At 26.0% G+C, this 27,222-nt stretch overlaps 4 protein-coding genes across 5 annotated transcripts in view; 2 read left to right on the top strand and 2 right to left on the bottom strand.

Annotated features, from left to right (window-relative positions):
* Positions 1-284, top strand: part of otp (orthopedia homeobox) — a 47,563-nt gene extending 47,279 nt beyond the window's left edge. The window contains exon 6 of the mRNA XM_089222464.1: positions 96-284. The gene's annotated coding sequence lies outside the window, so the exon portion shown is untranslated. The remainder of the gene's footprint in view (positions 1-95) is intronic.
* Positions 285-5,110: 4,826 nt separating this feature from the next.
* On the bottom strand, positions 5,111-10,347 carry LOC107166333 (copine-8-like). Its single transcript, XM_015514939.2, has 8 exons — positions 9,818-10,347; positions 8,394-8,679; positions 8,095-8,307; positions 7,815-8,024; positions 7,608-7,740; positions 7,186-7,416; positions 6,928-7,106; positions 5,111-6,641 (listed from the first exon to the last, which is right to left on the bottom strand). Exons 1-8 carry the CDS (start codon positions 9,880-9,882, stop codon positions 6,315-6,317), a joined length of 1,644 nt encoding a protein of 547 aa, XP_015370425.2. The 5' UTR covers positions 9,883-10,347; the 3' UTR covers positions 5,111-6,314.
* Positions 10,348-13,485: 3,138 nt separating this feature from the next.
* Positions 13,486-17,428, bottom strand: Rpt1 (26S proteasome regulatory subunit Rpt1). Its single transcript, XM_089224815.1, has 8 exons — positions 17,187-17,428; positions 15,893-15,930; positions 15,656-15,829; positions 15,456-15,595; positions 15,223-15,391; positions 14,984-15,148; positions 14,520-14,907; positions 13,486-13,786 (listed from the first exon to the last, which is right to left on the bottom strand). The coding sequence occupies exons 1-8, from the start codon at positions 17,266-17,268 to the stop codon at positions 13,629-13,631; spliced, it is 1,314 nt and encodes a 437-aa protein (XP_089080941.1). The 5' UTR covers positions 17,269-17,428; the 3' UTR covers positions 13,486-13,628.
* Positions 17,429-17,619: 191 nt separating this feature from the next.
* On the top strand, positions 17,620-25,951 carry yrt (erythrocyte membrane protein band 4.1-like yurt). Of its 2 annotated transcripts, XM_015514966.2 has the most exons (16): positions 17,621-17,935; positions 18,113-18,326; positions 19,208-19,312; positions 19,637-19,679; positions 19,747-19,923; positions 19,987-20,195; positions 20,327-20,415; positions 21,046-21,285; positions 21,356-21,475; positions 21,727-21,869; positions 21,951-22,061; positions 22,123-22,239; positions 22,394-22,490; positions 22,556-22,619; positions 22,784-23,251; positions 24,200-25,951. In XM_015514966.2, exons 2-16 carry the CDS (start codon positions 18,174-18,176, stop codon positions 24,320-24,322), a joined length of 2,259 nt encoding a protein of 752 aa, XP_015370452.2. In that variant the 5' UTR covers positions 17,621-17,935; positions 18,113-18,173; the 3' UTR covers positions 24,323-25,951. The 2 variants fall into 2 exon arrangements, with proteins under 2 accessions (XP_089080940.1, XP_015370452.2); XM_089224814.1 differs by lacking the exon at positions 22,784-23,251 and having other exon boundaries at positions 17,620-17,935.
* Positions 25,952-27,222: the final 1,271 nt, after the last annotated feature.

Below are 27,222 nucleotides of genomic sequence, written 5' to 3'. Positions count from 1 at the left end.
CATTACATTAACATGACAACATATTAAATTATTTTTCTAATCAGCTTACACAAAAAATATTCATAAATTTTAATAGTGAAACTACCGTGTTTCAGATACCGTATTTCACACGCAAGATAGCGGCACGAAAAACTCTATACAAATGCAGACGAGTCAGAGCTGATTAACTGAACATTTTTTTCTTCCAAATTATTATTATTAATATTAATTAGTGTTTGGTGATGCGTTCTTAAGATTAAGAATATTTTTTAAACTATTAATTAAAAATTATTATTGTAAATCTATAGCGGCAATAACGTTTATTCTTACTACCTACCTACTCGTGTATAAAAATTAAATGTATCCATCTGTTACGGGCAATATTAAAAACAAATAATTTTAATATGATAGTAAACAGTGTCCGGATTGTATAAGCAATGGAAGTCTTCCGATAACTGACAATGAGATACCTACATTAAAAGTTATTAACAATTTGTTATAATAGGTATTATAGTAGTTATATTAAACATGCATGCTATATATATGTCTATAATACTGAACTGGGTTCCATTTTTACCTAATAAATATTAAATTAACTTTTACATAAAATACTATTACCTACATTTTAATATTTAAAAAATATCAATACCCACAATACACTAATACAAGCTTGGACAATAGTTATTGGGCTGGTTGGATTTGTCTACATAGTACCAATATGATCAGGATTTAATGCTTTTATTTTTTATTCTTATTCATAAAAACTTGTAATTGTAGTACAATAAGGCATAAACGATGGAAAAAATCATCAATAACCAATCTAATAAATTATTATACACTATTTATTCAATTTGGACATTGAACATTATAATTTAAAATACCTATAACCTTTGTGGTAATTGAATTTATAGATAAAAATTTGTTTTTTACATTTTTCCTCAATATATAGGTATATAAGAATACCAAAGATCTGCCCTAAGTCTTTTCCTGGCTTAGTGCATATATTTATAATATAGTTCAAGTTACATTATATAAACCATGTGCCTAAGATAGGCTGCTTTAACTTGCTTATAATTTGTAAAACTTTATTTACCTGATACTAATATTCAGTAATTATTTGAATTGTAAAACCGTTAAATAATAATAAATAAGGTTATCATAAATGCAATATAAAATGTGTAGCTTGTGCCCTAATGCCCCATTAAAAGACAACTATATAGGTGTGTATATATAACGACCAAGTATATAAATAAGCTACTTATAGGTAACTACAATTAACTAATATAATGCATTTTACTCCATTACATTTGCTTGTTGAGCTAAAATAATTATTTTTAATCATAAAAATATAGTTGGAAATCGTCTTACTGTACAATTTTCATTTTTCAATAAAATTTGATGAATAATAAAGAAATTTAAAGGTTAAAGCAGACATCAGGAATTTTATATAGGTTCTATTTTACCAACTGGGCACTGGTTACTAGGTGTCTTGGTCTATATACTATGTAGACTAACGCTATTTTATCTACCAATTGACCCAGTGGCGTATTTAGGGAGTTTCCGAGGTGTTAATACTCTTCCCCTTAAGCCCAAAAGAAAGAATGTCGACATTTTTAATTTAACCTTTAAACTTAAATTTGGACAGTATACCTACAAATCATTGTCATACATCAACTAATGATGACATCGCATCCCCTCGAAAAAAAATTCTAAAAGTACGCCTCGGGTGTGCCCGTAAATATGGATAGTGTTAATCGTTAAACACATACACAAAATATGGTAAGGAAATCTATAGACATTACATTCCATTCATGATCCATAGTTTTATTAATTTATCTCCAATAATTTTAAAGTATACTAACATCGCATTTAAATAATTTTTGTATCATAACCAGTATAATCTACCAGAAATGTATGAAATACATTTGAAAATGTCCACTAAGTATACGTTTATTTAGCCGAATAGGTAATTGTTAGCAATTTAGTCGATGTTCTAAAATATTATAATATCTATATTTATATTTATGTTGTAATATTAGGTGCTAGTTTCATAATAAATTATTTAAAGTACCTAACTTACAATTATTAATGTGTAAAATTGAGTATTTTAATTAAATTGATCTATTGTATTTTCAAAAAAACCACTTATCTACATACTTTAACAATCATTATTCGTTTAATTATGATGGTAGGTACATTCTTCTTTGTCTAAAATTTTATTTAGCAGAAACTAACTTAAACTTTAATATGATGTAATACATAAATATTTAGGTAAGATTTTAAAATAATAATACGTAGGTAACACATATTATCTCATCTATTTTGAAAGTTTAATATAATACACATTTAGTGTTAGATACTTCCAACTTCCAACACTACATAGGTTAGGTTAGGTTATCTATCTATGCCAAATTTAATATTTAGGCAAGTGTTTCAGTCCTAAAAAACGTGTTGATATGTTGTAATGTTTCGATGTAGGTATAGATATTTGTTTAAATTTTCTGACTTTTATAGGGTAGTTCTAAAATTATACCACTCATACTTCGGTAAGTTGTAGGTGTACGTAATCGCATAAATTCCAACTATTTCAACGTGATACCATATATTCAAGTGTGATCGAAGAGCATACTAGTTACCAAAATGGTTAATTAAACTTAAGGTGTGCCAGGTGTGGTATCAACCCTAGGTGATAACGAAAACGCAATTTTTGGCGCACATCGAAGGGAAAAATCTGGAAAGTGATATTATTTATTATTTGTATTTTGCTTATAAGTTATAACTATTATAAGTTATAACATGTTCGATAGTTTACATTTAATTGGTCAAAGAAATATTAAATAACTCAATGGTAAAAAACATTATTGGTGTTTAAATAAAATTAATTTGGTGAACTTTGATCTAATTTTTGATTGTTCGTTCATTTTTTTTATTTCGTGAAACATTCTGATGTCCAAGTATTTGTATACCACTAAAATTGTTAACTTACTCACTTACTGGTCTCTATGAGTATTTTAAATAAATAATATTAATAGATAAATAAACAATGAATCAAAATGAAATTAATAATTGTATTGATTCAAAAATTGGCATAAATCAGATTGATAAAAATGTTATTTATCATAAACCAGTATCTGTAATCGCATATAACCAATATGGTAACGAGTAGACTCTTCGCTCACAGCATACCGTGTATAATAGGTATAGGGATGTCCTATTCATGTATATATTATCTATGGTTGAACTATATTCTCTCACATAACTACCTAACATTAGGTATACACTAACAAATACAGAACAAGAAGAACCTAACCACAGACAAATAACCAGGTCAATAACTATGTTCTCCCAGTGATATTTTTGTCCTTGCCCACCTGTCACATCTGAAGAATGTGTTTTCCGTATTTTGTTGTCACTTTCGCCGCATGTGTAAGGTATATAGGATGCTTCAATTTCTTAAATCTGTAAAGATAGGACTAGAAACACTCATGTCCTGCTAGGAACTGTGTGATGTGATAGGTAGACTTGCACATCATTTATCATGCAGTTGTCTATTTATCCATTGACTGATATTTGAAAATAATCTTTTGGTCCAAGTGCCATTTACGTATTCTGCATCCCATAATATACGAAGCACTTACCTGCCTACCTAACCCAAGCATTTAGCTAATTTCACAACCATACCTACTTACATCTAAACGTTATTATTAATCATGTATTCATGTCCAAATTATATCGATTTTTGTTTTTTATAATGATCACTATGTCTCCTGTTATATTCACATGTTGTGAACAATTCGTTTAATTTAAAATACAGTTATATAGGACATAAGTATTGTTTAATTTTCATTTGTCTTAAATACGATTTCACTTGGATAATAATTCTAAAATAATCTTCTTCAAACCCTTATGTTACCCATTTGATATAGTTAATTTTAGGTATCAGGCACATGCACAAAAAAATTCAGCGGGGGTGAATAAAAAATTCACAATAATAAATATTACATATTATATTTTATTTGATGTAAATAAATTAAACAAATATTAATTATTGGGTTGGATGTGGTGAACCTCCAAAGCCCCCTGTATATATGCCTGATAGGTATATATAATTATAGTTATAACTAATTTATATCTACTTACCTTAAATATATATTATTGCATTATAGGTACATGGTTACAAAATATAATAATAATTTATTTTTATAGATCTGTCAACCAATCGTAATTATTATTTAAGGTTATAAATATAATAATATTTATTGTAGTATGAAAACAATTATTGTAGGTAGGTACATTTTTATTTACCAACAGTGATGATGAGTGATGATCACCATAATTATTATTTATTGAGCTATATAATTTTAAGATCCAGATTATTTATAATTATGAAATCTAGTTACAATCATGAATAACATAATAATAAAAAAAAATGTACATTTTGTAAGATATATTATATATTTAAGTTTAACCTAATTTAGAAAATTCTACTGGGTACAGTTCTAAGAACTAGAATTTGAACCTAGATTTTGTATATTGTGAATTATATAAAACCAAAGAAAAATAAATTTTTGTGTACTTATCTTTAACTTTGTTTTATATCAAAATAGGTAAATCAATTTTTGTTCAAAAATCATCAAGAAATTATACTATAATAGATTTCAAAAAATATATATTTCAACATTTTCAACTACATATTTATCCTAAACGTAGTTGACCTCATAGTAAAAACAACAAAAGTTATACATACTGAATGTAAATAAATTTTGTTTTTCCAAAACCGATATGTAATTGATGGTGACTTATTTATAATTACTACTAATTAGTTTATTGAAAAATTATTATTTAGAGAGCCCCAGGTTACCAATGTTTAATAAAATAGTTAAAAAATTAACTATGTTTGAATAAATTGAAAAAAAAATAAGAAAGGGAAACCTGGTGCTTGCAGCCAAACGTATTTCAAGCAAAAAAAAATAGAAAAAATTATTGATTTAAAACAAACACTACAAACTGCAGTCTGTAATCTTTAAATTCTTAAATACAAATCCCAAGCCTGAAGTGTTAAATCTAGCATCTGCATAAATATTAAACATCAAAAACTTAGTATAAATGTTAAATGAGAACAATTAAATGCTTTGAAGCAGGCATTTTTTGTTTTTATTTAATAATTAAAAATATTCCATATAATTTAACAAAAATAATTAATAAATAAAATATTTATTACAAAGAAATAAAAAATTAGTGATGATTTAAATAAATATATATTTGATATAACATAATAAAATAATGAAACATTTATAATATTTAACAAGCAATTATGAAAGTATTTATTACAATTTAATTATATCTAAGTTCCGGTTGTAAAATGGCCAGAAGTCAATATTAAAAAAAAAATACATTTCTTTAGACATAATTACAAAGATATTTAAAATAAGAATAAGTAAAATAAATAATATAAATATTAGGTACTGAAATTAATTTCTAGAATAATATGACTACTAATAAAAATAATGTTAATTTTTATCTGTAATTATAAAGTATGAAATATATATCGTGTTCAACAAGAAACTAGGACTACTCGCATACCGTAGAGCTGCAGCTGTTCTAGTGTGGTGGAAAATGACGATTTTTTTGTGCACTCCGGTCCTGGTCTCTTGTTGAACACTGTATGGATAAAAACAATTGCTAAAATGTTTTAAAATTTCAAGTGTACTGATTATTGAGCATGATAGAGTATAATGCATGTATTATTAACAATTATGATTCAATCAGTAGCCTGGTATACTAAAGCTATCATTCATATATAAAAAAAAAAAAAATGTTTTAGTAAATTAATTAGGTATTTAATTATAATTTAATATTTAAGCATTTCAGCCTTAGTGTTAAATTAACATATTTTTAAAAATTAGAAACATACTAAACTTTTAATCAGATAATAAGTTTAGAGCATTGAAAACAAAGCATTAGGTAATAACAAATTTGTATATAAAAATAATTCAATATTATAAAGTATAGCTGCCAATATAAATAGGTAAATTTAAAAGAGTTATATAAAAAATATAATATTATATAAGTGTTTAAGAAATAAATTCAATTATGTAAGTACATTTTATATAAAAATCTAAAATGCTAGCTATGAAAATAATAATTTAATATTTGTATAAATATAATATAAATTCAACTTTTTCAGCAATAAGAAAGGTCCATATATTTTAATTGTATGAATTAAATAGTGTTGCACAATTAAAGAAGACATTTTAAGAGAAACAGAATAAATATAGCACCAATAGTTATAGAAAAAGAAAAATTTGATTTAAAGCTGTTTAAATTTAATTAGTTCATTGAATTTTTAAATCCCCAATTTCTGGGGTTGTAGTTTGAGATGCTCTTCTTTTAGGCACAATGCCATTTATCTTCATATAGTCCATAAATTGTTTAGGTACTTCAGCCAAAACATCTTTTGCTAAATGTAAATTAGCAACACTAGGGTCAAGATTATAATAACTGTTGAATGCCACAAACTGTACAATGTCTCTTGCTGCTTTAACTCCATTAATTTTTAGTCCTCCTTTATCGGCGTCCAATTCTTCCATTGCGTCAAATTCTGCATTACCAATACCCACAATAATTATAGATACTGGCAATGAAGATGCTGTAATAATAGCCTGAAAAATAAAGGAATAGTAATCATTTATTTTTAATAATTTAATTAATAAATAGTTAAAAATAAAAATTATATGGACAAAATTTAAGACTGAGTCTTTAAAAATACTATTAATATTTAAAATTTTAATTTCAAAACCATTGTAAAAGCATAAGGTATGCTAACTAATTTTAAGTTTTTATAAAAAATTAATAACAAATTTTACTTTTGTATTAGTATGATATTATGAACAAAACTAATACATTTAATTAAAATATAAATTTAATAAATTTAACAAATAACACTACCTGAATGGTTTCTGGCATGTCAGTAATAACTCCATCAGTCAGTATAAGTAAAATAAAATATCCACTTCCATCTCGGTTATTTTGAGCTATTTTAGCTACATGATTGATTACAGGCGCAAAATTTGTAGGTCCATATAACTGCACTTGATTAATACAATTACGATATGCATCCAACACACCTAAGTATAATATAATTTTATATAGATATAATAAATTTAAGAAATTTTTTTATAATTTATTTAGTTTTAGGATGCATACCTCTTACTCCAAAACAATGTGGGTTTTGAGGATTCATATTAACAAAAAATTCATGTGACACGTGTCCATTAGGTGGGATTTTAGCTCCAAAACCCAACACTGGAAATTGTTTATCAGAATCATAGTCTTCAATTATAGAAACAACACTCCACATTGCTTGCTCATAACTATTCATACTTGCATTATTTATGAAATGCAAAGATGATGGTTTTGATGGATTACCATTTGAAGCTAAAAATAAAATAATATATTTGGCATAAATTAGTGATTGAAACTATAACTTATCCTTTTGCAAGTTTTTAAATGTTTTAATCGGACAAATTTAGTCTTGTAAATTATGCAAATTAAACAATATATCCATATTAATTTGTAATTAAATAAAAATATTTTTATATTTTATAGCAATTAATAGCTTATTTTACCAGTAAAATCAATAGCCACTGTACAAAATATCTCTGTTCCACCTTGGACATAATCTAAGAATGTATAAGTTGATTGTATTTTGATATATTCTACACGTATTTCTCCAGAATCTTTGTAATCTTTTTTTTTGTCCTGAAAATATTTGCATATAGAAAATTGAATAAAATAAAAATCAGAATGGGTATTTAAAAAAAACCAATAACTACTTTTTTCTTCCCATTAATGCATTTAAAAGTAGCATTTGATTTTGAAAGACCATTTAGAGTAGTATGAAATTCACCAATTAGGCTATGATCACCACTTGAATTCCAATCAAAACAAATGAATTTTAAATCACGATCATAATCCCCATTACAAAATGCTCGAACTGGAATGGTAAACTTCTTCCACCGAGGAGTTAATGTATCTTTAATAACCTTTTCAAAAATATTTTATGAAATATCTGTGTTATTATTTATCTTCAATTAATTGAAACATTTTACTTACATCAGTTTTATAAACTAAAGTGTAATTGCCAGTATCTGTAAGTTTATAGATTTCCAAAAATGGATCAGATTTACCAAAAAAGTCTTTTTTGTCTAATTTAAATCCACTCATTTCTAATATTACTTCATCTCTATCCATACCCAATTCTTCTGCTGTTATAACTAAATAACTACTTTTTAAATTACCATCACGATCTGTCAATTGTAACTTGTTCTAAATACAATAAAAATATTTTTTATAATGAAATAGTGTCTGTAATGTTATGCCTATTATATAATGCCTGTAATAGATTTTCTTACACGTTTGTTAGCAACAAGTTGTCCCAAAGTAATTGTAATGGTTCCAAGAAAATCATGCGCTGACAAATCTTTATCTTTTGAATCAGTATCATACACTTCAAACAACAACGGTTGTTTTTCTTCAAATTTATAGCTTATCAATACTTTGGAAACAAAATTTGGATCCTGATTATTTTTTACTGTTTCAGTTCGGTGAAACTCTACCCATTTATTTTGGCCAAATGGTTGTACATAAGTTACACACATTGGGTCAGATTTTGACAAAACATCTGTACCAGACAGCCCCCTAAAAATAATATAGGTAAATTACAGTATTTTAATGGTAGGTATGATGAAAAAAATAGTGTTTTCATCATATTTTTGGTTTTAATCAAAATTTATATTTTTAGACTTTTTTACTTATTATTTAATTTTAAAATAAAATTATTTAAAATATACTATAATTGATTAAAAATAACTTGTAGGTTATTATTTTATGTTGATAATTTAAATTTAAAAAAAATAATGGTAAAATATTTACTAATATCTATAAACATATTTTACAGGATAATTCACCAAACATGCTCGCCTCCTTTTTTCATTAATAATGAGGTTATTCAAAATCTTATTTTTGGAATCATTAAATATAATTAAAGACCATATTTTCGAATTCTTGAGATTTTTTGTACCACTTAAGAAGTGTCCTGTGACGATAAAAACTTTTGTTTTACTAATGATAACCTCTCTTTTTTTACTGCAAGTCTGTAAATTATTTAGTGCATAGTTTTTTTGAGAAATTTGATGTTTTCTAGTTATGAAAATGTTTGTCTTTAAAAATCGTTTTACAAAAGTATAAAGAACACATAATATTGAAACTAGTATTTATGTACTTAGGTCGTTTTAACAAATTTTATTTATGTTGATAGATTGATATTAATGACTAATATTTTCAAATTCACCATAAATCACAAATCTTATAAACTTAAACTATGGACTTTTTATCATTAGAACACAGAGTTAAATAATTCAAAAACTAATGGCTCCGTTGATTCTCCTACTCTTCTATCAAGTATCCAGTTCCGTGTTCCATCCTATCCTACCGGAGATCACACTCCTATTTATGTCCCATCCCACTCTTCTTTAGGTATACGTATACAATTTTTATTTTTAGTTTAGTAATAAAATTATATAAAACATTTATTTTATTTTATTCTCCGGAACTAAACACTTTAATAATATTAAAATATGTAAAGGTTAACTTATATGGCCCTATAAGGAATATAGTAACATATTACAAATAATTTGATCTCCCATTATAATATCATAACCATTAAAATGTATTCAACAATTGGAAGTGAATTAACATTTAGTTCGACCTTAATGAGTGTAACAGAGTATTGAGATTTGGGATGTATATTATAATTATTTTGCAATTACACATTTACCTGCATGCCAAAGATAACTCGATATCGACAGATGGAGAAACGGCTGATCCCGGAGTAAAAGCCATAATAATGTTTTAATTCAAAATCTTAAATCAATTAAAAGCGTAATAAGTCAAGTTATAGGTAACAATTGTGGTATTATGATTATTATTGTTGTTATTATTATTATTTAATCGTGAATGAACACAAAAACACATTAAAGATAGGTATGCAATATGAATTATGAATATTGGAGATTGTTTGTTATCTATTGAGAAAGTTAGACTTGACCACGTCAGTTGTATTATACTTAATTTTATTAATCTTGGCGTACTGATAAATAAGTAATAACACTAATAACAGTCAGTTTGTTAATGAGTATTGAGTAAAATAAAAAATGATATAAAAAAAAGTAAATATAAAATCATAATTTATAGACTCATAGAAACTATGATTTATGTAAGGAAGACAGACAGAATAAATTGTATACTGTTAACTGTTATAAATTTATAATTTTATTATGTTCACATGCTGGTATGCTACAGCCTACAGCCGCTGTATGACTGTATGAGTCAAGAGTTGACACTGTTAACAGAGAATAATAATAGTTGACTGTTCTATGATAATATCGTACTGATAGGTACTATCATTCTTTATTAAAATTACCATCACGAATTCACGATTTATGGAGCAGAACTACGCCAACAAGACCTCGTTGCTGACCACAATATTGTAATAGCGTCTACTGGTAATAGTCTGAATAGTCAAATAGTCAATAGAATACAATTAGTGGCATACTTAGAGGGGGTGCAGGAGGTGCATTGCACCAGGGCCCTTTAGTTGTGTTTTATAAATGGAGCCCTTGAGCCCCTAATGCGCCTAATCAACAAGTAGCAACTGAAACTTTATTAGGGGCCCGAAAAATTAGGTGTACCCCTGTGCTTAAAATAGATACGCCACTGAGTACAATATTACAACATTACAATATTAATGCAAGAGTGGACGAGTATAGTACAATTATAGTCCGTAGAGTAAAATCATAGAATTATTGCAGTAATATTACTCTATGCCCTATGGTAGTCGTAATATGATAGTCGTACGACTCATATAACACAGCTATTGTTAAGCCACAGAATCAGTGAAATGGGTGAGGTCCTATACTCTATAGTGACAATGCAGCACAGATATAGATATTAGATAGTAATAAAGTTTTTATTTATATCTGTGCAATGTAGAGAAAATGTGCCTATTATACTTCTAGTGCTCGCACTACCCTGCGTGGCTGTGTGACACCGTGTCACTGTGGTCTGTGACTGTTTGCCTGTCGACCGTCGACGTATCGTTATCACGGACTCACTACTCACGAGAGTTGTAACTTGTAAGATATATAATATATATATTATTTTTGTATATTATATCCATGTGGGATACGAATCGAATGCTATAAATATTATTATTCATAGTTCATACTGTTCATAGATAATTATAGTATGCGATTTAAAATTTGTCAAAATCCTTAGTTAAGACGCTCACTACAAAAATATTGTGAATTTACTTTCAATTTTTTTTTAAATTACATTAAAAAACTTATGAGGAACCTTGTATTAAATTATCAAGTTTTTGACCAGAAGAAAAATCGTCAAAATTTAAAAAACTAATAGTAATTAAAGATCGTATATTATGTCTATAATTAGGTGAATATGAGGCAAAATATTTTGAAAATTTTATGGTGTAGAGAAAATGGCTAGGTCAGGGAAAAGTTTCAAGTTTTTCAAAACATAATGTGGAAATGTATTCAGTTACTAATTTTAATTTAAAAAATATAAAATTTCTTTTTTTGTAATTTTAGAGCAGAATTATGTAAAATTGTATTTTACTATGCAATTCTTATGTTATAATACAAGTAAAACTATAGTCTAACCCTCAATGGTGGCCAGCATTATAATTAGATGCCATTATCCATTTATACATTGGTCAACTCGAGTAAATGCACAAGGGTACTAACATCATCTTCATTTAGGTACAGCGGTACAGGTAACACAAATATAAAAGGCAACAAAATGGAAAATAAAACAGACAAAGAAGCTATATACCATAACAACATAAAAATTCTTAACACTCAATCCAAATGAAATGGCAATTTCACTGGTTGAGACAACAGAAAAAAAATTAGTAAATTGTATCCGGGTAAGCTAAGAAAAGTTTACTAACAAGTTCTGAATGATTGAATAAGAAGTAGGAACTCTATCCTCCTGTATACAACCATGTAGCATAAAACCAAAGTTAAACACCTTATAACAGAATGCTATAAATATATCAGTGGCCTCAAAAGATGCAGCATTTTATCCAGTTTATTTAGACAGAGCATTAGGTCAGAACATAGCAAATATCAAAAGTATGATAAACTTTCTAAAAAAAAAATTGTATTCATGCCCCCCCCTTTGAGCATTTTTATTTTTATTTTTTGTTCAATTTCGAGTTTGTTAGTAAAATCATAACCTATAGTACAAGTACACCTTACCCATGACAAAATAAATAGGTATGTTAACGACTTTTTGATACGCAATGTGTTTGCCGACGACTCGTTACTCAGTCTATTTGCAGGTTCACCACTGTATATTAGCCAGGTAATTTAATGTGGCCACTGAAATGTGGTGAACTAAACTTAGGCTGGAGAGGATGGGATGCATTAACGAAACAAAAACTCATATGATTGTTGCTGACATATCTATCTATTATGTCACAATCTTACCTAAATAAGGTAATGTAATGATAAAAAGATTACAAATGGATTCTGCAGATGTTTTTCAGATAAAACATTATCATCCTTTAGAAGAAAATTGTAAATAAGCCACAGTTATGTAATTAACTTATAATTTTATAACTGCCTTGTAGAATTGTTAGCAAATAACTTAAGGGGATTGGAAGCGGTCTAATACACACATGGGACATACAATACGCCTGACAAAAATTAAGGTACTTCTAGTTGTTCGATTTAAAATATGTAAAGATATGTTAATTGATATACATGTTTACTTTGCATCGGTCGAAGCACTTTTTCAATTGTAGCAATATTTAGATAAGAATAAATATTTTAAATTTTATAAATTTGTCAAATTTTTTTTATTGAATATATTAAAAATATGCTTCGACCGATGCTAAGTAAATTTGTATACCAATTCAAAAATCTTTACATATTTTAAATCGAGCAAATAGAAGTACTTTAATTTTTATCAGGTGTATTGTATGTTTCAAGTGTGTTAGACAAAGACAGAAAATCACCGCTTCCAATCCCCTTAATAACTTTTGCTGCTGATGTTTTCAATGATCATAAAAATAAAAATGATAACATTGGTCAATGGGAAATTGGCAACACCAAGAAAAAAGAAGAAAAATATAACATTTTTAAAAATTCACTTGGATAAAAATAATGAAATATGCAATACTATTTAATTTATATTTTTTTTAACGATTTAGCTTTGTTTTTATAAAATATAATATTTATCAATTTATTAGAGAACAATATGTTTTTATTTAAATTTGTTATTTGAATGAACAAAATGTAAGATAAACCACAAACTTGATGATACACTTTGTAATGTTCATTTAAGATATATATTCTAATTAATTATTTTATTTTTAATAATCTACATATGGTTAAAAACAGTAAAAAATAAGGGTGGAAATAATTTACTGTGAATTTACAATCATATATTTTTATAGATAATTCTGAATAGCAAAATATTAAGATTAATTTTACACATATTTCAAATAAACATCAAAATAATTTAAGTGGGTATAAACCAATTTAAAAAAATTAATTAATATTATATTAGTTATATGTCATATAGCGCGGAGTAGAAGAGAACTTGGCATATGATTTGATGACCTTATTTACAGCTTCTAGGAAATCTTTTTCAGTAGCGACTTTTCGACGAGCTCTAATTGCAAACATACCGGCTTCTGTACATACAGATCTTATTTCTGCCCCTAAAATTGTAATTTAAAAAAAAAATTGTAATAAACTTAGTTTTGTAGACAACAATTCAAAATTATCTGATATAATCAAAGATGTATAATAATAATAATAATAATAATAATAATAATAATATCAAATATTATATCAATATTAAATGTTTGTTGATATGAATTGGGGTAATAAAATGATAGTAACTGTTATCAGAAAACAGATTTTGTACCTATGTATAAAACATATGTATAATTGGACGTTTAATATGTGAGGTATAATACGTATAATACATCAATTATACATACGGGTATAATACGTCCCAACCCTGATTGAAATAAACAATAAATATTGATGTTTAAAAACAAGTTATTAAAAGATTATAATCAACAATATTTTTTTCTCATTTTTTTGTAATATAAAATAAATTCCCATTCGATAAATGAAGAATTATGATTTTTCATAAACAATATATTTTAAAATATAAAAAATAGCCTAAACATTCACTATAGCCAAAAATTTGATAGTAATAATATGCTAAAGAAAATTGTTTTTACAAAATAAATTTGTTATTAATAAATTTCCATATTTGTATATCTATTAAGTTGTATAAACAAAATAAATATAATATGTGAAACCTAAAAATTCTCTCCACTGCAATTTTTAATTTTTCCTAAACAAAACACCAAATTGTTTGACATTTGGACGCATAACTATATAACATTATAATAAACAAATATATAAATTTAGACCTACCAGTGCTATTGGGACAAAGTCTAGCCAACAATTCAAAACGAATATCTCGTTCAACACTCATAGCTCTAGCATGTATATTGAAAATATGAGTTCGACCTTCTAAATCAGGCAAACCAAATTCAACTTTTCTATCAAGACGTCCAGGACGCATCAAAGCTGGATCTAATGTATCTGGTCTATTAGTAGCCATTAAAACTTTAATGTTTCCTCTGGGATCAAATCCATCTAACTGATTAATAAGCTCCAACATAGTTCTTTGAACTTCGTTATCGCCACCGGCACCATCATCAAAACGTGCACCACCAATTGCATCAATTTCATCAAAGAATATCAAGCAAGCTTTTTTACTGCGTGCCATTTCAAACAACTCACGAACCATGCGGGCACCCTAAAATTCCACAAATATATTGATGAATATAACTAAAATTGATGAACAACAAGTGTAAAATATATTTGAATTTTACCTCTCCAACATATTTTTGAACAAGCTCAGAACCAATTACTCGAATAAAACAAGCATCTGTACGATTAGCAACTGCTCTAGCACATAATGTTTTACCAGTTCCTGGTGGTCCAAACAATAAAACTCCTTTTGGTGGTTCAATTCCCAAGTTCACAAATTTTTCAGGCTAAAAATTCAACATAATTTTAGTTGATTAAATTAATAAAAAATAATAAGTTAGAAAACATATTAAATACCAACATGCAATAATGGAGTTTCAACAACTTCTCGTAATTTATCTATCTGTTCTTTACATCCACCAACATCTGAATATGTAACATCAGGCTTTTCTTCTACTTGCATCATAGTAACAGTAGGATCAATTTTAGGTGGAAGCGGAATATGAATTTGATACTTATTACGGTCAACTCTGTATTAAATGAATACAAAATAAATAAGACATGCAGATTTATAGAAGCAAATATATTTTTTACCCAACACGCATTCCTTCTTCAATATCAGTTGGTGCAACAGAATCTGCGAGATCAACAACAAACTTGGCGAATTGTTTGACATTAATAATATATTTAGGATCATCTGAATCAGCATTAATGATTTTTGTACATCTGGCAACCTTATAAAATTAATAAGTCAATATTAAAAATATCTAAATAATTATGAAGGAATTATTTACCTGTAATGGTTGTTCATTTTGAAGTGTCTGTTTGTCAGCAGTTAAATCCCAAAATGCAGGAGGTGCCAATCCAGTATCTGATTCTTTAATTCCAGTTAATTCATTAATACGTTTAATGATTCCTTGGATATCATCTTCTACTGCTTTTACATTAATTGTCCATTGACCTTGACCCTATAAATATAACAATTAAGTTTACTTAGTATAGATATTTTAACAATATTGAATACTACTTACATATGTTTTGAGTAATGCTATGTCCTCTTCATCCAGAGCTAAAAATTAAATTAAAAATGAATAAATTTTTAGTTTATTTAGACCTTGGGTAACTAACTTTACATTTTTATTCAAATGTTTTATCATATAAAACTCTTAAGTAGATCAGAATTATAAGCACTAGAAATGCGTGTATGACGCAAACATGTATGGCAAAAGGCTCAATGTTTACCAACATAATAATGAAATAATAATTTTTTTAATTAATTCAATAACACCTACATTTCTTTAATATTAAATTAAATTTTACTTCTTTTTCTTTGCCCTTCACTCCAAATATATGAAGTCTAATACATATCTATGAGTATATGAAGCCACTCTTATCCTAAACCTCCATAGGACTGTCTCCCATTTTTCTTTACTTATTTCAATAATTTTTGTGTTATTCTATATTCTGTTTATCAATCTCCTTTTCAGTCTTTATCTCCCATTATTTCCTTCTACATTAATTTCTATAACAACTTTTACTACCACGTCACATCTCTTTATACAATGACCGAATAATCTTAACATATACTTTCTCATTTTATCTACAATAATTTTAGCCCTACACTACACCAAATTAATTAATATCTTATTTAATATCCAGTAGCTCAACAAATTTGCTAGGGCATTCCAGTCCCTGTTAAATTTATTATAATTTGATATTTTTATCCATATTGAAAAGAATTATTATGGTTTATGATATGATAATATAATATTTTGTATTCTATTTTTACATAAATAATGGAAATACGGGTGTCATTCAATAATACGGGCGAAAATATTGATAATGATGACGATCGCTAGTTTAGGAGGTTATAGACAAGTCATAAATTACATTATACATTTTCAGTCTCCCCAATGAATTTACTTGTGAGCTGCCACTGCAAATAACCAATTTTAAACAATAATTCAAAAAAATCTTGATTAAAACTTAAATAATACATTATCAGAAACGATACCTGAAATTATTAAATAATATTATTCTTAAACAAAAAAACCTAAATTGTTTTAAGTAGAAGTAAAAATCTGGTAGCAATAGTATTTTCACAAGACTATAAGAATTTTAAGTAGCTACACACACCGTACAGACCTAACCTAACAGGTACTTCTAATTAGTATCTTTATTTATTACTATTCAGAAAAAATAGTTTGAGTTTTATACTTGAATAATATGAAATAATATACATGCATAAAATACGTGAGTATTTGCAAAAGTAAACACTATTATTAAAAACATAATATTAGAGTAAAAATCATTTTTTCGAATTACATTTGATTTCTTTTTCTTTTTCTTCTTTTTCGGGCTCGTCTTTCTTCACTTTTCTCATTTCGTCGCCTAAATAGTCAGGCATATTGAATAATTAAAGTTACTAAAATAAAAACGAAGTAGGTACAATACAATTAACACTAAGAAATTTATAATTTTTTATTAATTTAAATATTTTATTGTAAAAATTTTCAACTAGTAATAAAAGTGTTAAAAATTAAGATTTAAGAATTATAATGTTTTGTTCGGATAATGATAAAGCTGTTTTTCTTTAAAATTAAACAAATAACAATTTTTGAATTTTAGGTTAACAATGACTTCTCAACTTAGACTTCAACCTATACCAGCGCTCTCTTTAAAATAAAATATGAACTACACTCAAAATTTGATTATTGTGTTTTGTTTTATTTATTTTCTAGAGATAATAAAACTGCTTGATGTTTGGCAAACAATAATTTGTTTATAACTAGTTTTACACCATTAGCACTCGTTTTTCGTTTATATTTTTCTAAATCGACTCCACCCTTAGATTGATTAGAGTTTCTAATTACTAGTCATATTATTAATCGTAGAAATTCAAATTGAACATTCGCTCTTCTGTGTCAATAATTTAGTGCTCTTCCATTTATTACTTACAGTGTATTTTTGTTTTATTTTTTCATGATTTTGCAATCACATAACGGTACCTTACTTGTCCAGATTAGTGGGGCTTGTTGGGTGAACTCGAACACGGCCTGATATAAATAAAATAGGTACGTAAATATATAAGCGTGCGTAAATATAACTACTAATTGCGTTTCTATGTTCATGGATGATTAAAAAATGTCATTTATTGTTTATTATTATACCCTACTGCTATCAGTTTTACATTTTTAATTTAATTACGTAAATAAATCAAATTATTCAGTTGTATGATTTATTTTATCCAGTATTCCAGTATAATTACGATGTTCCTATTCTCATGACATTGCCTATTTACTCGCGGTTGCAATGCTTCGGTTTTTGAGTAGAAAACGAGGTCGGAACGACCCAAAAGCTCGTAACATCAAAGCTGGGGCTGAACGTTTAAACCCTCCAAATAAGCATTGTATGCAATGCAGGGTTATGCTTTTAGATGGTACAGACCTATGCATTGAACTGTCGGTAAGTACTTTTAAAATAATATACTATTGTTACAATATAAAAGTGTTTCTTTCCCTTTCCCGTTTTAAACGGGCTGGTTCTAGCTTTTTCAGCGCCCTGTGCGAGTATTATTTCAGCGGTTTTCACCCTCTTTTTAAATATATAAACAGGCAACAGTGCTCCCCCGTGCTGTCGCACACATCAATCGTTTCTAAAGCTGGCCCTGGTTTAAAAATGATAAATTAAAAACTAAACTATGAAGTTTTAAAAAGGTTAATTACTTTATTATTTAATTCCAATGAATATGAATTTATTCATATTATATCAAACCATTTTGTGATATAAATAAACATAACTAATTTATGTACCTACCTATTTATTTTATTATTCCTATGTAAGTAGGTATATTGTTATTTATTACTATTTTAAATCTTTAATTATATTATTCACAGTATAATCTCGTGAAGTGCTGACCTCACTTTACCCAACTGCCTCAGCTCAGAATTGTTAATTGTAAGGTTAGGTTTATCATTATATTCAAATTTAACACACATTACATTAACCTACGCAATGCAAAGGTACACTTGACACCTATTATACTGCAAAACAAGTCCATAATTTATATTCTTAATATTTACACTCATACCAATAAAATGCTTCCAATATTTATTTTATAATATAATACCAAACTGTAATAGGTAGTTACATACAAATCTTTATTTTTTGTTAACAATAATAAATTACAAAAATTTTTTATAAATTAATAAATTACAAAATTTTTTTAAAATTAATAAATATTTATAAAAATATATACATATATTTAATTATTTTTTAAGTAGGTACTTGATTTTTTGAAATAATTGTAATTAAATCTTATGATTTTTAAAAAATTTTCTTTTCAGAAAAAAGCTGTTGGTAGTGATTTATATGAACAAGTATTTTATTCATTAGATTTGATTGAAAAAGATTATTTTGGTCTACAGTTTACTGATGCTAATCATGTTCAGGTAAATAAATATATGTTCCAATTTTGTTGATTTCTTAAATTTTATAAACAAAGTATCCAATATCCACAATACTATCTAATTTGATCTTAATTATTCCAATCATGATTTATGAACAAAAAAGTTATTAAAAGCTGTGTTGTTGTTTTTTGCTATACCTACCATGTTTATTATATAGAATCACTCAACAGTAAATATTTTATTGATTCTTAAAGATAGGTATATTGGATATTATTATATTAAGGAGATTCATAGTTTGTATACCTACGCTTATTTTGTAATTTGTGATTAATTGATGTGAATTAATACTTTGATTATTTTTGTTAGCATTGGCTTGATCCTACAAAAGCAATAAAAAAACAAGTTAGAAGTATGTAATGCATTTATATTATTATTATTTATTTATTTCAATAAACTAAGTTTTATTTTTAATTTAGTTGGACCACCATATACTTTTCGACTACGTGTTAAATTCTATTCTTCAGAACCAAATATGCTTCGAGAAGAGTTAACTCGTTATCAGTTTTTTCTTCAACTTAAATTAGATATACACGAAGGGCGACTTGAATGCCTTCAGAGTACTTGCATTGAGTTAGCAGCCTTAGCTTTACAATGTGTGTATATTCATATATTTTTTTAAATAATATGCCTTAATATACGTCTTTTTATCATTTTAGCTGAGCTTGGTGATTATGATGAAACTTGTCATACTCCTGCTGTTATATCTGAATTTAGATTTGTACCAAATCAAACTGAAGATATGGAAATACAAATTGTAGAAGAGTTTAAAAAATGTAAAGGTTTGACTCCAGCTCAAGCAGAAACCAGTTATTTAAATAAGGTGAAATGGTTGGAAATGTATGGAGTTGATAATCATACTGTTTTAGTAAGTAAAATAATTTAATTTAATGTCTTTTTATGCAGTGCTTCAAAATAAATTTATTTTTAGTAACTATTAAAGTAATTCAATATTAAATTTTTTGTTATAATTTGTTTATAAAAAGTATATTTGTTTAGGGTAAAGATGGATGTGAATATGCTCTTGGTTTAACACCAACAGGCATTTTAGTTTTTGAAGGACTTCAAAAAATTGGACTTTTTTTCTGGTATGGTTATAATATATGTGTTTATAATTTTATTAAGATAAATTGTGGTGATATATTAAAATATATTTAGATGTACAAACAATTGACAATTTTTAAATACTTAAAATCGATTCGAAATTAAAATATGATTAAAAGCCCAAGAAAATGTCTAAACTCTAGTTTTTAAACTAACGTAGCTAAACAAGATCTGCTGGCTGTAAATTTTGCTGTTTTATTCACTTGTAAAAAGAAAACAACACATGCTGATATAACATCCTCTTAAAATGTATTTTATTTTATCTATAGTGATGTGGCATTTTAATTTCCCATTGTCATTTCTCAAAATGTGATAAAACATTTTCCTCTTATTTTTTAATATAAGAATTTGCTAATTCAGTAATATGGTTGACTTTATTGCTATATAGTCAACCATAGTTAGTAATACAAACTTACTCTTGTTATGCAAGTTTAAATTAAATTTCAGGCATTGCAATTTTGTGAGTTGTTTGGTTGTTTTTAGAAAGGCATTTTATCAAAATAAAAAGATAAAGCTATTTAAATACCTAACTATATTATTCTCTATTTATGCATATCTAAATTATTTAAATGTCGAACTATTGTAAAATATATATTATTTTAAATGTGCTTTAGGCCAAAGATTGGAAAATTGGATTTTAAGAAGAAAAAACTGACTTTGGTAGTTGTAGAAGATGATGATCAAGGACGCGAACAAGAACATACATTTGTATTTCGATTACATAATGAAAAAGCTTGTAAACATTTATGGAAATGTGCTGTTGAACATCATGCATTCTTTAGACTTCGTGCCCCCGTTAAAGGTCCATCTGCTAGGCAAAATTTTTTCAGAATGGGTTCACGGTTTAGATACAGGTATTAATTAAATATATTAAAAAATAGTTTGTTTCAATTAAAAATTAATTTTAATAATTATCAAATTAAGTGGCAAAACTGAGTTTCAAACAACTCAATTAAATAGAGCAAGAAGAACTGTTCAATTTGAAAGAAGACCAAGTCAACGATATGCACGAAGACAATCGCATGTTTTAAGAGAAAGACAAAAGTAAAATAAACCCATTGATTTTAAAGATTGGATAGGACATCTAGTAACCAACTACATAGGGCACTTGTCCTATATAGTTTTGATATTTGGTCCCAAAATTATAATTTTAATTATATAATATAATATTACTCCACTATTATTGTTTGTACCAGTGCATTTAAAAATTGTATCTTATCCATTCTTTATTGTCTTTGATTAAAATCCAAAATTTGTGTATGTGTCTTAATTGTTGTTTTATAAAATATTTTCAGAGAAAAAACTGAAAAGCCTAAAGCAGAAAATGAAAATGAGAAAATGGAAAACATTAATATTATGGATAAACCTCCAACTCCAATCTTAGATTCCAAAGATATTCAGCTTGAACCAACATCATCATTAACCTCCAACTCTTCTGGTAATTGTATTTATGAATATATGAATACAGAATAATATTCTCTAATCTAAATAAATTGCTTAATTTTATTATATTTTACAGATGTTGCTGAAGATAGGTTAGACTCGTTATTAAAGAGTTTAAATAAAGACACTCCTTTAATAAACAGCAAAATAAATGAATCAAATTCAATTGATATTAATAAAACTGATGGTACTGTATTTTTACTATGTAAATTTATATTAAATTAGTATTAATTAGTATGTTTTATTAGATTTTGGTAAAGATCAAAATCAATCATCATCTCCTTTACCGAACAATCGAAACATTTCATTCAATACTACTCCAAGACCAATTCCTAAAGAACATTTAAAGTGCAACATTTTAAAAGGTAGTATACAAATTATAAATATTTCTTATTTAAAATGTTTTAAATAAGAAGAAATTTAAAATTGTTCTTTTAAATTTGAAGTATTTGAGTATATTAGTTAGTACTATATTAACTGAAAACTAAAATATCATTAACATCATAATTATTTTTCTAGCCAAAGTTGAAGAAGAAATGAGAAAATCTCCTTTGTCCATGTTTGATCCATTATCTAAAGTGACCAACTTACAAGATAATAATTTACTACATAATGGGTACTAACTAGTTTTAAAACTATTTTATATATTATAAACATTACAATACATTTATTTTATTACAGGGAATGCAATGTTAGTTGTAAATCAAATTCTTTTGGGAAAGAACAAGCAACATTTGTGTCTGTTGTAAGTATATACTTGACAACAATATAATTTATTTTGTGATATTCTTTATATTATGCAAAGGATTAGTATCTTTAGTTTTTGTCTTGCTATTTTTATTGTTTTGTGCTGTTTTATTATTTTAGTTTTTGTTTTGTTTTTGGCTTATTTCTTGGTATTTAAAAAAGGGTGGAGACAAACTGACATTATCCCTTAATGGTGGCATTGCAGCACCAGAAGAAACTAAACAACCATTGGATGAGATACCTATAACTGAAACATCTGTGTCTAAAGATGACCGTAAAAGATGTGCTACTCCAGTAACAGTGACCCATTTTTCTTTTGGTGAATGTGGGAAATTAGAACAAAGGGTAGTTTCTCCCGAAAGAAGTCCTACAGAAAGTATGTCAAGCATTTTGTCCTTACCATTTAATGCTACTTCTCCTACTAGCCCTCGTAACCCATTTTCGGCAAATCCGTTTATTGGTGATTCGCAAACAGCAACGACAAATCCATTCTTATCACCATCATCAAATCCATTTGCTGATAATGGTATGAAAAAAGATTCAACTAATGATGTTGTAGTTGCTAATGAATCAAATACTGGCATAAATGGTATAACAAATTCTAATACTAAGGTAGCTCAAAAAAACCAGGTATGTTATCTTATCTACATATATACAATAAGTTATAGATTATTTTTCTATCAAATATATAATACTCAGAATTACCTAATTCAACAAAAGCATCTAATTATAATATGTCAAAATAATTTACAATAATTAAATAATTAATAATTTTGCTGAAACGATTATACACTGAATATAAACTAGAATAAAAATATTTAAATATTAATTTATGAGACATCTTTATGTGAATTACTTGTGGAACTTTTAAATTTTATAATAAATTTAGGTATTTAGAACCAAATTGGTGAGGTACTAGCCTTCAATATTTTTGGTAATGTTACATTGCCCACATTAAAAATATTTCATTACCTAATCCTGGTTATTACTGGTTAGGATTGAATAATTTATTATAACATGACATTAATTAGTTAATATCAGTCATGTTGTATATTATATTGATAATTGCATTATCATTGTTTTATATCTTTGTTCAAAATTATCTTTTTTTTAAACATAAAAATTAAAACTAGTAATTAATAATAATAATAATAATAATAAACAGATATTATAGAGAGTTATTAATAATATGTGTAAAAATAATAGTTTAAAATATTATTATTGTGTAAGATTTTGAAATTATGTTAACTAAATCACTTTAAAAGAATTATATTTTAATGTTATTAAACTGTTTAATATCTTAATAATAAAAGGTTAAATTTTACTATGAAATCCAAGACTTATTAAAATATAAAATATCCAAAAATTTACATTTGAATTAATATTACATTTTAATATTATAAATCATTTTGATGAATTATATTTGTTTGAAAACTTGAATGGTGTAATTACATTTATACATAGTTAAACTACTAATGTTTGCATAATTAATATAATAAGATTTCTTCATTGTGATGTGAGTCTACACCAGTTAGTTGATTTTTAAGCATAATTTCTAAAATATATATTATTTTATAGGAGCAGCTTACTAAGGTGAAGCCTTTAAATCAGATTTCCCCATGGTTAATTAGTAGTGGTGCTGAGACTTCATCTGTACCCAAAATAATAACTAGGAAGTCTGTGATCACAACACAACTTTAAAAATGGTATGTATTTGAGAACTTTATATTATTCACTGTTATATCAGAAATGTTAGAAATGCTATTAAGTATTAAGAATTTAATAATATGTTATTTTTTAATGTTTATTTTCAAAATTAATTTGTGATAGAAAATACAAAACACCTGAATAGAAAAATAGTTAGGTATCACAACTTTTAATATTAGGCATCACAGAATTTTTCCTTGTATGCAATATTTTAATATTCTTAATAAAATTGATCTCTTTATTCTTTTATGAATTAAAAGAAAGATATAATTGAAATTGAAATTTATAAAAAATAATACTTCAAATTGAGATATTTTGTGTTACTTTTAGTTAATATTTTTTTATAATACATAAAAGTATTTCATTTTACTACAATCAATATGTAACATGAAAAAATATATTTATCTTTTATTAAAATATTATTTTTTAAACAATTATATTTATAATAAGTAAAAACTTATGTTTAGAACAAAATATATAGATCAATGAGTTTATTAATTTATATTTTGATTATTCAATTGTAATACTATTTGATTCAGACTGAAAATCATGTTATCAATGTATATGTTTTTTTTTGTTGTTGTTTAATTACATTTATTTATTATTGTCATCTAAAATGTATGTTTTACGCATACATTAAATTACCTGTATTCCATCAGGGTTCAAAATCATTTTAGTATTTAATAACAAAAATTTTAATATTTTATTATTTACTATTTTAAAATCATATACTAAATAAATGTAGGAAGTGCCTTTTATTGTTTCATTTAAAATCTGTATAGAATTATTGCTCTTTTCCCTTGTATTCAATAACAATGAATTTTTGTAAAAAATTGTTAAGTAATACATAATTTATCAACAGTTCTTAACAAAATAATTGATTGAAAAGAAAATTTTTTAATTTACTGGTTATAACATATTGATATAGTATACTTAATCTTTTTTATTAAATAAAATGTTAAATTATTATATATTTTTAATACTGTTAAATAGTTTACTCAATGTTGCACTGTGTGTGTTGAACAAATTGCCTTTACATGTGATAATTATAATGCGGTATCAATTTTTTTTTGTTTTTTTTTTTTTTTTTTTTTTTTTACTGCAATATAACTAAAGTTTAACTCTTAAATTATACATTTAGTTTAAAATGAATGTATGCCGTCCTCATTTAATTTTGTATTTACATAACAATTTAAGTATTTAGTTTTTGTAACTTTTATGTTTTATACCGTTTGTGCCATAGTTTGTAGGTGTTGTATAGAACAACAGTTAAGGTAATTTAAAATTGTAAATGTTCTAATATGACATTTGTATGGTATACGTGCATAGTATTAATTTATATTAATAAAAATTAAAAAAAAATATTATTTAATAATACTTGCATCATAATAATAGATGAAGATATAACGTTATTTATGAATTCCCAATATTTTTTAATGACAAATGCCATTTTAGAACTAACAAACAAAATATATGGAAGGATTTGTAATATTTTGTAGATATTGCATTTAGTTGTTAAGTCGAAGAAATTCAAATTTGTAACATATTTCAAAATCCGTCCATTAATATTTAAAACATCTATGTGATTAATAATAAATTATTTTAATTATTTATTGAAAGAAATTTGTTTATTTTTATTTTAAATAAAACCTATTCTATTCGTTTTAGCATTAAAACTGTTAACTCTCGCTTCTAGGATCACTCTTGAAATCCAAACTTTTCCTATCCAATAAAACTTATCATTTACAAGTCATTAATTCAACCAGTTTGGATGTATGGTTTCAGTTATGGAGTTCTGCAAAGCCATGGAATATCAAAACACTTATGGCGTTTCAATCCATGAAATATTTTAATTTTTAATTCAATCCACTAATCTATAATTTATGTCTTCCTCTTAGTACTTCACAAACAATTATCTTCACTAAGGCCTAAAAATTCCTATCCGTTTTATAAGCAAAATCATATTACTGTATTTTTCAACACTAACTTAACTGTTAATAACCAATTAAAACTATCCTTTGTCTCATTCTCCGGTAATGCACCTAAAAAATTCAAAAGTGGACTATAACCTAGGATACCTTATAAAAAAATTTAAGTGAAACAAAATTATATTTATATTTATATACACATATTATACTTCCTTCACTGTTTATCATAATGTATCCTCTCATAGTCATAGGCTAATGTTTTGTAATTATCACTGGCTAATGACAAAGTTGTTAAAGCCTTATTAACCCATTTTTTACGTTGTATCAAAAAATTATATCCAATTCAAATTAAGGATTTAAAAAGTACAAATAATAGTCTATAATTAAACCTGTATATAAATTTATAACAAAAAAAAATTACTATCAACAATAGATTTTTTTTTAGATTACAAAATTAAAAATAATATAATTGTTATAGTTGACTACTGTACTCTGTTCAAAATGAGATCGATACATGTACGTGATCGGTTTTGTTTAGCATTGCGCAGACCCCCACGGAACAAAGCCCACCCCCATGCGTTGTAGGTGGCACCTGTACTGATCTCATTTAGAACAAACTATAGAATGAATCATGTAATTCAACTTCAATAAAATTCGATAAAAAATATATTTCTATATTATTAGAAAAGGATTATTTGGAATAAATGATAATATATTAATAGTGATATTTTGTATTTGGAATATTTGAAGAGTAAACAGTATTAACAGAATAAAAAAATTAATCTTTTTTGTTGGTGCGTGGTTTAGTCAATAGTTAATTGCTTACAATACGTTATCCTAAACTCCACTAGGAAATAAATATATAATAATTACCTACAAATCTATAACTATCCTTTAAATTTAAATACACTTTTAAAATTATTTAGGGACAAAATTAATTTTAATAGATGACATTCAATATTTCAG

The sequence above is a fragment of the Diuraphis noxia genome, unplaced genomic scaffold (genome assembly GCF_037042655.1).
Source record: "Diuraphis noxia isolate RWA-SAM2 unplaced genomic scaffold, SU_Dnox_SAM2 contig0003, whole genome shotgun sequence".
NCBI lineage: Eukaryota > Metazoa > Arthropoda > Insecta > Hemiptera > Aphididae > Diuraphis > Diuraphis noxia.
The sequence above is the reverse complement of the archived record's forward strand: the minus strand, read 5'-3'. Positions and strand labels throughout refer to the sequence as shown.